Below are 11889 nucleotides of genomic sequence, written 5' to 3'. Positions count from 1 at the left end.
TCGAAGTCGAAGTCGAAGTCGAAGTCTGAAGACTGAAGTTGAAGTCGAAGTGTGATTTGTGAAGAAAAAGTCGAGACTGAAGTTGAACGTGAAGAAGTCGAGACTGAAGTTGAACGTGAAGAAGTCGAGACTGAAGTTGAACGTGAAGAAGAAGAAGACGTTGTGGAAAGATTCAGATCTAATTTAAGTTATCAGCCCAAAAAATCGCTTAAATATCGCTAAAAATCGCTAAATATCGGAAAATATCGCCGATAATATCGTTCCCGATATTTGAGTTCCGATTTTTTTTTTTGGAGCGATATCCGATATATCGCCGATATATCGCGATTTTAACAGCATAGTTCCTGGGACCGTTTTGATCATCTTTATCCCTTGCTTGGCACAATAGTTGACAAACTCCTTGCTTATGTATTCACCACCATTATCCGACTTCAGACATTTTACCTTCAAATCAGTTTCATTTTCAACAGCAGATTTCCATATCTTAAAAGTATCAAATACATCAGATTTATTTTTAAGAAAATAGACCCATACCTTGCGTGTTGAGTCATCGATAAAGGTTACATAGTAGTTTTTGCCTCCTAGAGATGAAACTGGTGTTGGCCCAAATACATCCGAGTGAACAAGCTCCAACTTCTGAGCTTTTGGTGTCTTCCCTGTCTTCGCAAAAGTAACCCGCTTTTGTTTCCCGAGAACACAGGATTCACAAAATTCAGTTTCGACTTTCTTCAAGTCTGGAAACTTCCCTCTCTGAGCCAACATCTTCAATCCCTTATCGCTCATGTGTCCGAGTCGTTGGTGCCATAAATTTGATGGACTCGGATTGGTGGTTACGGTATGAACACCATCACAAGGTATCTCAACCATGTATAGAGTGCCTTTCTTCTTTCCTTTGGCAATCACCAAGTTGCCTTTGATCACTTTCCAATGTCCACCCCCAAAGTGAACATTAAGCCCTTCATCATCCAACTTACCAACAGAAATCAACTTCCTCCTCAAGTTTGGAATAACCCTGACATCTTTCAATGTCCAGGTGGTTCCCATGGAGGTCTTCAAATCTACGTCTCCGATACCCGTAATATCAAACACTTGATCATCGGCCAAACGAACTTTGCCAAGATTACCTGTTTGCAGGTTCTTGACCATTTCTGGGCATGAGACAGCATGGAAAGAAGCACCCGAATCCATAATCCAGGATTCTACTGAATTCTCAACAGAACATATGAGAAAATCTCCTGATTYTTCAGAKGATATATTGTTTACTTCTTTCTTTGCAGCATGTGGTTTTGGGCATTGGTTTCTAAAGTGACCTTTTTCTTTGCAGTTCCAACATTCAATATCCTTTCGGTTCTTGGACTGCCCCCTTTTTCTGGATTTTGACCTGCCTCGATTTTGTCCTCTATCATTCCTTCTTCCTCTACTTTCTGTATGTAACAGAGAACTAGAACTGGAAGATTCTCCATTACTTCTTCTTCTAATGTCTTCATTTAAAATCAAGTCACGAATGCTATCAAATGTTAGCTTAGCAGTACCGGATGCACTACTAACGGCTGTGACTGTGCCTGACCAACTGTCGGGCAAAGATGATAAAAGAAGAAGAGCTTGTACTTCATCTTCAAACTTTATTTTAACAGAGGCTAAACGAGAGATAATCGAGTTGAATTCGTTTATGTGAGTTGCAACCGACATACCTTCCTTCATCTTGGTGTTAACCAATTGTCGGATGAGAAACACTTTGTTTGAAGCGGATGGTTTCTCATACATATTGGACAAASCTTTCAATACACCGTACGTAGTTGTTTCATTGACAATGTTATACGCAACACTCTTTGCCAAAGAAAGCCTAACCACCCCCAAAGCTTGTCTGTCCAACAACTTCCATTCATCATYGAACATGTCATCCGGTTGTTCACCCAACATAGGTAAATGCAAACTTTTCTGATACAGCAAATCTTCAATTTGCATTTTCCAAAACCCATAATCACTACCATCAAACTTGTCAATCTTGATCTTACTGTCCTCTGCCATTTTAACAAACAAATTACCAAATTGCTACTAACCAAACAGGTTCGTACTGCAAAAATGGCACTTATACGAGCGGAAGCAATAAAATAGAAAAAACGAGACTTTTCTATTTCACGTGTTAAATGGCGATAAACTTGTAAGAAGATCTTGATGCAAGTGTGAGGGACTTCTTTTGTAAAAAAAAACTTGTGGGGACACCTTTAATTTTTTTTTTCTTTTCTTTGCAATCAAGTAGGTCAAGCAAAGAACACACTCCCTTTTACCTTTCTGTTTTTCACGTTCCAGTGTTCCACCAAGCAAAAGGCTCCCTTTTTTTTTTCTTTTCTTTAAAAAAAAAACCTCCCTGCACTTCTCTTTCTCCCCCAAAAAAAAAACTCCTTTTTTTTCTTCGTTCTGCCAGAAGGCGGCAGCTGCTGCTGCGAAGAGAGAGGGTAAGGTAGCAGCGGCGGCGACTTCAGACGGCGGCGGCGGCCGGTGCGATGAAYGGGAGCTGGTGGTGATGGCGTCCACACCCTAGTCTTGATTTCTTCCAACAGGGTAAGTTCCTTCACCTTCTCTGTTCGTATGTATCAATAGAGAGCCAAAGCTCTGATACCAGTTGTTGGGATCAGACAAGTATCATACGAACACACACACTCTGTTCTCTCAAACAGTAACAATCAAGAACACAAGAATTTAAGGTGGTTCAGTCTAATCTGACCTACATCCACACACAGGTAACTAGGAGTGTTTATTTCTTCTATGTTGTCTTTTACAAATACAGAGTAATCTCTTATATAGAGATGGAAATGTTAACAGGTCAATCAAGGGAACCATAAAGCATGCCACAGAGTATGGCTGTCCATCAGCCACACAAAGTATGGCTGTCCATCAATCACTCAAAAACATGGTCCTTACACACTGGTTTCTTGTTTTCTGGCACTACCCTTTTTGACCAGCCTAATAAGAGGCTTCACACGCAACAACTTCATGCTCAAGCAAAATCAATCAGTTGGTTGCACATGAAAATTTGAAAACATAAAAAAAATAAGATGGTAAGATGGATTTTAGTGTTGGTGATGGAGAAATCTTACAAGCACATAAATGGTTTGCCATATTAGTGAATTTCACTTCTTATGTTGCCCAAGTGGCATACCTCTATTTTTATTTGCTGGCCTATATGAATGTCTTCCTTCTGTTCTGATTAATATCATAAACTGAAATGTTATGAATTAGTGATTAGCGAGTGAATGCAACTTTGCAATGCCCTTGCCCAATTGGTCGGGACTTATAAAGGATAATCTAGAGGTCCTAAGTTTGAACTCCACATCTGTGTATTATAAAGTAAATTACTAGAGATGTGCCAAAAAATAAAAAATTGTGGGGGGGGGGGGATTTTCATTGCCGACCCCTTTATACTGCATTTACAAGTTATATTATCCCAAATTAGTCGGGTTAGGCTAAGAATGAAAACCAAAGAAATTACATTTTCATCGGAATAGCTAGATTAAATGCATCAGCTGGCAAGGCCTTCCTCCTTTGTCATGTATTGATGCATGCTCTTCTATACTGTGTTTAGGCATGTGCCTACATAACCTTATCCTCTTCCTCTAAGACGATAAACTTCAATGGTGGTAGTGCATATGTAACACCCTAGTTTCATATTTGTTGAACTACTATGTCTTAAGCCTTGAATACAAATATTGTGAGTAATTGAAGTACTCTAAAAAGGGTGCCAGCAGCTGTAGCATTTATTAAATTATCATATTTTCAAGGCAAGTAGTCTATAAGTAGCTTACAAGGCAAAGCATGGGAAATCAGACCTGAAGTGCTGTGTTGTAAGGGCTAGAAGTATGTGTTGGAAAGCCATTTGATGACTAAGCAAGTCTAGTAAGCATGACAAAGCAAGCTAGTTATAAGTTGCCAAGGCTAGAAGCATGTTTTGGCAAAATTCATGATGATAAACAAGAGCTAGAAGCATGATGTATCAAGATTCTTTTATATTAAGCATGAGGTGTGAAGATTCTCTTATCCTAAAAAATGAGGTCTTAAACTCTCGTAAGAGTACAATTCAATTCTGGGAGCAAAAATAACAAGTAGCTAATGCAATAAATTACCTATAAATAGGGGTTGAAGTGTTACTATTAGCTCCATACCAAAAATAAGAAATCTCACTTTTTATACATAATCAAGCTGAAGAAAAGAATTAAGGGAAAAGCTAGGCATAAGCAAGATGAGTACTTATGAGATCTATGAGGTACATACATGCTATATAAAAGTATTTTATACATTTCAAGATATTTTGACTTGTTTGCCTTACATGAAAATGTTATATATTCATATATATTCAAGATATGCATGATGGCACATTTTGATACAAGTATTTGTTTTACACCAAGGTATGAAAGTGTTTACATGTTATGATACATGTATATAATGACCATAAATATCCAAAGTACGGGATATTACAAGAAGGGATGTCTTGCAAACGGACCTTATGGGGAGCCTTTATGGACCCGGGGGTTAGCAAACCTCAAGACAAGTATGGCATACTTACATGTTTCATGTGAGATCTCAAAAGAATGTTTATGCATTATAAAAAGATTATTTTGTGCATGATCAAGAGATTTAGTGAATTACTATTCACAAAAATGTTAAACATCATGAACATTGTTTATTCATGAACCCATAACTACTCATTGAGCTTTTAGCTTAAGTATCTCATGTATGTATCGCAGGGAATGAAGAAGTATTGTTCTAATCAATAGCAAAATTATGTTGCATTATAAGCTATTGAGTTATGTTTCCTCTAGTATTTGAACTTTGTTGTAATCATAAAGCTAAGTTATATAAATAAAGTTAAATTTCAAGTTCATATACAAGACTTAGTAGTATCAATAGAAGGTAACGGCACCCGAAGTAGGGATTGGGGCGTTACAGCATTGAACGACATAACTGAACACATATAATTTACATGCTATGTATTTTATTCAGTCATTTACTCATAAGCATTTTGAAATCAGGGAGCTGAATTGATGGGCAAGTATGGTATTAATGTTCCGAAAGGCGTTGCTGTTTCTTCTGTTGAGGAAGTTAGAAAGGCCATACAAACAACATTTCCCAACGAAAAGGAGGTAACCTTTGGCAATTTACCTTGTGTTTAGAAAAGAAAATTTGTGAGGCCTAGCAAGCCCACTGTGGTACTCTACTGGGTGAAACATCTGTTTGTGCGTCTATATAAGCAGCGTTAATTTCTTTCGTTTCAGTTGGTGGTTAAGAGTCAAATCCTTGCTGGTGGACGGGGCCTAGGGAAGTTCACAAGTGGTCTCCAGGGTGGAGTTCACATTGTCAAAATTGATCAGGCTGAAGAGATAGCTGGTATGAGATTCAATTTCCTCCCACCTTCATTGATGCTGATTTAATGGAACTGAATTTGGAATAAAATAGTTCTAGCTTTTGTTATCTATACCCTCTTACAACATTTCCCCCCCAAAAAAGCAATTTTGTACATTGATCGGTGAGAGTTGAAAGTGTATGTCTCTCTTTTTCTCTTTATGCAGAGCTTGATACAAAGGACAATGTAGGAGTTTTGTTATTGGATATTTATAGCAGATTTGACCAATGATGGGCTATCGTTACATACGGAAAATGTTTTTTTACTTACTGATGGATTAATTATGATCTTTTTTTGGTTGTTCTTGTAGGGAAGATGCTTGGGCAGACTCTTGTCACTAAACAAACAGGCCCCCAAGGCAAAGTTGTCAGCAAGGTCGCCTTTATATTCTCATTCATCTTATTACAAATGTTATCTGCTTTGGGAAATATTTTTGCTCAGACGTTATCTTCTTATGGAGGTTGTCACTTTTTTATGTATGCATAGGATATATGATTGTGTTTCATAGTTGAGTTGTCCCAAGATCCCTCTTACAAGATCGTGCTTTGTCATAGCTTAGCATCTTAAATTAATGCCCTGACAATTTTTATCACTTTATGAGAAGTAGTCATACATGTAGACCTGGATATTATTAGATCTTCAAAGAACTTTTGAAGCTCAGAATTTAGAAAGACCTACAATAGTAATGTCGAATAATCACTAGATGGAGGATAATAATTGCAAGTTTGCAATGTGATGGAATGACCAATAGATGTGTCTTTTACATTTTATCGTGTTTATATTTTATTACTATGAATTCTTGTAAGTTCCATAAACCCATTTTTAGCCTTTAGGTTAATTTCTTCATTCTCAACCAACAATCAATGGAGTGGGACTATAGTTTTTGCATAAATACCTTTAACTGATACTAGTTGGCTCACTAAGTCTAGGTTAGCAGTCAGTAAGGGTCTTTGTGTCGATACAACGGGTTTTTTGCTCATTAATCATAAGCTCGGTTTGACATTGGGGCTAAATGAATTGTGAATTGCATATATGTTTATTATGGATGCATCGTGATACATATTATTTGTTCATAGACTACAAATATTCATACTTTTCATTTGTGTATAGAAACAATGAGCTTGTAGGAACTCACCATTTGAGCTTAGTCAAACCTCAAAAGAGCTGAACATGGGCTTGGATTGAGTCAAGGCCAACTGTCTTGTTATAAATTGCTATGGATTATATATGCTTGGAGCTGAGCATCTGGCTCAAGCCAGGTTGGACTACATGACAACTATCCATATACTCATGGACAATAATATTCTTCGAAATCCTTTGTTTATCTGAATCTTCAAACCAGGTTGAAATTAGATTGGATTTTCAGTTATTTAGAATCATTTGGGTGTGGATTCGTTACATTAGGTTTGACTCCTGAGTCCTGACCGAGTTTGGCATATTTTCATCCTCAAATAAGTTCATATCTGAGATGCTCGCCTGATAGATGAAGCTCCTTAAGGCCCTAATCTCAAAGGTAGGTTAGTGAACTATAAATAAAGATTATTACAAAATTTGCTGATGAAGTATGAAAAGCAGTCACAGTCTGACGAGTGAAGGTTGTCTCTTATAATTATGGGCTGGTCATCTTCGAAAATTTGAAGTCCTAGCCTCTCTAGGATGTGAAAGTTCTTCTGTAACATACTGAGATATCTTCTGGAAACTTGTGTGCCATAATGCAGAAGTTATCAAAAAGTTCCATTCCAGTATCTAAAACTTAATGTGTGCCGTATTCCTGATGCAGGTTTACCTGTGTGAAAAGGTATCACTTGTGAATGAAATGTACTTCGCAATCACTCTTGACCGTACAACTGCTGGCCCTGTAAGCTTCTTCTTTTTCTTGGGAAATTACAGATTCTACAATGATTTGTTCTCAACAATGTTTGCTAGTACTTGCGCAGATGCACCTATATTTTTATCGTTATATATATTGTCCCCTTCATTTGCAAACCCTCTGATTGTTGCAAACCATACAAACCAATCTCAACCATCCATCTAGGCTAATGAATATATGGTTCCATAAATATCTCGATTGTTTTCAAATTTAAAACGTTGATCTTAATTAATGAACTTTGATCATCTTACATAAATATCTCGATCATAATAAATGAACCCCCATCATTTAACATATATATCTCAATTGTTTGGTTTGTATGGTTTGTAGCAGTTAGAGGGTTTGCAAACGGTTTAGACTCTCTCTCTCCTATATATATAGTTATTTATAAGAGGATCCGTTGAAAATTCTGCTGTGCATGGCATTTTTCAAGCCAAGATATTATACTCTTTGCAATGGTGCTTACCGGGCCTTCCATACTTCAGCTTATCATTGCTTGCCGAGAGGGAGGAACCAGCATTGAAGACCTTGCAGAGAAATTTCCCGACATGATCATAAAAGTACGCCTTATTTTGACAAATTGGTTCTCTTTGGAGGTTTTTCATGTTTCCTATCTTTGTTTGGTGTTTTTGTTCTGTTTGACCAATTTAACTTTTCACAGGTACCTATTGATGTTTTCAAAGGAATTACAGATGAAGATGCTGCCAAGGTTGTAGATGGTCTTGCTCCTAAGGTGGCCGACAGAAATGCGTCTATAGAACAGGTGAAGAAGTTGTATAACCTTTTCCGCGAATCTGATTGCACACAGTTGGAGGTGAGTATTAACAGAAGTTGTGGCTTAATTTCTTTGTTTTCACTTCCCGTATTTTGGTGTCAAGTTCAATCTTCCCCTTCAGATCAATCCGATTGCAGAGACTTCTGATAACAAGTTGGTAGCTGCTGATGCTAAGCTAAACTTCGATGATAATGCTGCTTTCCGTCAGAAAGAGATTTTTGCTCTACGTGATCCTTCACAGGAAGATCCTCGTGAGGTATAGCTAGTCCATTGTGTCTGAATAAATATGAAGGGACTTCTTTACTTCTGTTAATATTATCATTATCTGAAAGAAATTGGAGAACAAATAACATATTTTTACTGGCATAAAATTGTCATACACCCGTCTAGAGGCCCAAGCACATTCCTAAGTGATATTCTAGAAAAAAAATCAATGATTGGAAATGGGGAGAAGTTTAACAGGGCAACATGAGTTATGTTATTTTTTCTATGTACCTTGAGGACAAGGTGGTTCAATGGGGGTGGGGTAATGTCATACACCCATCTAGAGGCCCAAGCCCATTCCTAAGTGATATTGTAGAACAGTTAAGAAGGGGTAATTTAGGTATTTCTGAGAATAAATATTAGTATAAAGAGGGTTGATGTAGGTGGTGTAGGGAATGCAGAAACTTAGTGAGTGGTCTATGGCAGTGCTAGTCTCTCGAATGCTAGAGTGTACCTTGTTTTCCATTTAAGCATTCATCTGATTAGTCTGTTTTCATCTTCATTATCTGTTCTTTACTGATTTGGATTCCAGTTCATAACAAAAATTTGACAAATTGACACAAACTTATGTGGCAAGGAGGGAAATAGACCACAAAACCATCAAGAGTGTAAAGCTAAGAAAGTTGCAGGCTATAAGGGTTCAATTAACCAGTGAGGGAGCGTTTGCTAAGCAGCCGGATAGGACTGACTTGACGGGACAGAACTGGATGATGAGAGTGGGGCAGGCGGGCAAAAGAATTGTGGAAGGTTTTGGGGTTTAATTTGACATGGGTAGTTTAGTAATTTACCAATCTTGTCCCACTCCCGTGCTAAACATGGAACAACAATTTTTTATTCTATCTTGTCCCATCCTGTCCCTCATCCAGACATAACTAGTAAGATGTGATTAATGTTATTCCCGTGATACTTGTCAGGGACGGACCCAGTGTAGCGGATATGGTGGCAAGGGCCACCGCTTTATTCCTCTGTCGTAGTGTAAAAATTTATAGTCATGAAAAGTGCCACCGTATATATTTTGAAACTACAATAAGGACACAAGTTTCTTTTGGTAGAGTTGGTTTGTAAGGCTTTTCTTCAACCCCAAACCCAAGTTCGAATCCTATTAGTGTTATTTTCTTAGTTTTTAGCTTTTAATTTCAGATTTATTATGATTACATATGAAAAGCAATGAACTAACCAACAAGAATGATGAATTTGTGAAACATATCCCTATATTTGTTTCTTATAGTCAAATGGTGCCACCACTTGAAAAATTTTCCAGGTCCGTCTCTAATACTTGCTTCCAACAGGTTGCAGCCGCGAAAGCAGATTTAAATTATATTGGTTTGGATGGGGAAATTGGATGCATGGTGAATGGCGCTGGATTGGCAATGGCCACCATGGATATCATAAAGTTACATGGAGGAACCCCTGCCAATTTCCTTGATGTGGGTGGGAATGCTTCTGAAGGACAGGCAAGTACTTGTAAAAAGTGAAAATTTGATTGAAGGATTTTTTTTATCAGCACATAGTAATTCCGAAAAAAATGCAGGTTGTTGAGGCTTTCAAGATCTTGACATCAGATGAGAAAGTGAAAGCAATATTGGTAAACATTTTCGGAGGGATAATGAAATGCGACGTGATAGCTAGCGGGATCGTAAACGCTGCTAAACATGTGAGTCTTTGTCACATTCATTACCACTGCGTCCTTATGTTAGATTTTCCAACTTTTTTTTGGTAACCGCGGGTGTCCGGCCCACTTTCGCGCACCTCGACTAATTCCTGCCAGGAAAATCTCCAGTGGACTTGTAGGGACTCACTAGTTTGCATCCTTCTGTTAGATTTATTAACTTTTTTTGTACCCGTGGGTGTTCGGGCCTGCTTTCATGCACCTCGACTATTCACATGGGCCCCTGGAGAACAGTTGGGAAAATCTCCAGTGGACTTGGAGGGACTCACCAGTATGCATCCTTTTGTTAGATTTTCCAACTTATTTTGGTAAGCATGGGTGTTGGGGCCTGCTTTTGTGCACTTCGACTAATCTCATGGGCCCTTGGAGAACAGCTAGGAAAATCTCTAGTGACTTGGACTTGGACGGACTCACTAGTATGCATCCTTGTATTAGATTTTCCAACTTATTTTTGGTGGCCATGGGGTCTGGACCCGCTTTGTGTACCTCGACTAATCTCAGTCAGGAAAATCTCCAGTGGATTTGGAGGGACTCGCCAGTTTGCATCCATCCTTCTGGGAGGTTTTCCAACTTATTTTTGGTAACCATGGGTGTCGGGGTCCGCTTTCGTGCACCTTGACTAATCCCATGGGCCCTGGAGAAATGGCCAGAAAAATCCCCAGTGGTCTGGACTCGAACCGGTGACCTATGAGGTGGAGCTTATTGCTAGGGAGCTAACCCTCAAGGTGTGTTCCAACTTTTATGTTGTTTTTCTGGTAGGGTGCCCTGGGCACTACTACCGGAAAATTACTACCGTAAAAGATCAGCCCTGATAAAGTCAGTAGCCGCAATTGTTGTGGACACCTGGAATTGAACCCAGGGCAGAGGGAATATTCCACCTCAACCACTACGTCACAACCCTTGTGGTTTTTTTGGTTGTTGTACTGGAATGATCCAACGTTTTTGGTTGCTCCCAGGTTGCGTTGAAGGTGCCGGTCGTGGTTCGTCTTGAAGGCACAAATGTTGATCAAGGGAAGAGGATTCTCAAGGTATATTTGCACTTTCTTATCATCAAATCTTCTAAAGATTCATTAATTATGTAATAACGATGGTAATGAAACGTAAAAGTCTAACAACGCGTTTGGATATACAGGAAAGTGGGATGACGCTGATCACGGCAGAGGATCTGGATGATGCAGCCGAGAAAGCAGTTAAAGCACTTAAATCAGCGTAAAAGTATACCACTTGCATGTTTCGATTCTTTTGTTACTTCGATTGTGTAATTCTCCGGCAGGTTTTTTTTCCTCACTTTTCTGGAAAATAAATACAGCAGGAATAGTGGTTGGAGATGTATTGAATTTCCAAATTTTGGCAAATTTATGCTACGAAATTGAATAAAACCAAAACATTTGTGATCACAATTTTCACTTGGAAATATGGGTGGTTTACTTTATATAGCCAGCAATACTTGTATTGTTGATCAGTAGAGATGCCGGTGTGCATCGGGCAAGTTTGGGTGGATAAACCAAAAGCCCAAAATTTTGGGTGTCAGATTGCTTTGGGTTGGGGTTGGTCGGGTTCGGGTATAGTTATATACAAAAAGTACATATTTTTGAGGATGGATTTAATCAATTGACAAGATTAATGAAAGATGGTAGGTTTAAAAACTAGAAAAAAAGTATGGCCGCTTAGAATAATTTATATAATATTTAAGAATTTTATATATGAAGGTGGTTTCATTTACAAAATCCAACCATTAATATAAATCATATAAACCAATTTATTTAGTCTAATGAATATATGATTCAATGAATAATTTCGATTATTTCTTAATATTAAGTGTTAAATCATAATAAATAAACTCTAATTATTTTTCATAAATATCCAAATCATATAATAAATAAATTCTCATTATTTCTATATATATCCCAAAC

At 38.0% G+C, this 11889-nt stretch overlaps 1 protein-coding gene across 2 annotated transcripts in view; it reads left to right on the top strand.

The window, feature by feature from the left end:
• LOC112505750 (succinate--CoA ligase [ADP-forming] subunit beta, mitochondrial) overlaps positions 1-11376 on the top strand; it is a 14938-nt gene extending 3562 nt beyond the window's left edge. Inside the window, exons 1-12 of one of the 2 annotated variants that reach the window (XM_025109710.1) lie at positions 3841-4261; positions 5028-5138; positions 5271-5382; positions 5709-5773; positions 7179-7256; positions 7754-7828; positions 7930-8082; positions 8165-8299; positions 9597-9761; positions 9839-9961; positions 10933-11004; positions 11109-11376. In XM_025109710.1, coding sequence (XP_024965478.1) covers positions 4238-4261; positions 5028-5138; positions 5271-5382; positions 5709-5773; positions 7179-7256; positions 7754-7828; positions 7930-8082; positions 8165-8299; positions 9597-9761; positions 9839-9961; positions 10933-11004; positions 11109-11189 — 1194 coding nt within the window. In that variant the 5' untranslated portion in view covers positions 3841-4237 and the 3' untranslated portion in view covers positions 11190-11376. Of the gene's footprint in view, positions 1-3840; positions 4262-5027; positions 5139-5270; positions 5383-5708; positions 5774-7178; positions 7257-7753; positions 7829-7929; positions 8083-8164; positions 8300-9596; positions 9762-9838; positions 9962-10932; positions 11005-11108 lie in introns of those variants that run through there. The other variant, XM_025109709.1, reaches the window with a different exon arrangement.
• Positions 11377-11889: the final 513 nt, after the last annotated feature.

Source organism: Cynara cardunculus (genome assembly GCF_001531365.2).
Source record: "Cynara cardunculus var. scolymus isolate 2C chromosome LG 2, CcrdV1, whole genome shotgun sequence".
Classification (NCBI taxonomy): Eukaryota; Viridiplantae; Streptophyta; class Magnoliopsida; order Asterales; family Asteraceae; genus Cynara; species Cynara cardunculus.
Note: the sequence above shows the minus strand (reverse complement) of the source record. Positions and strands in the feature narration are given on the sequence as shown.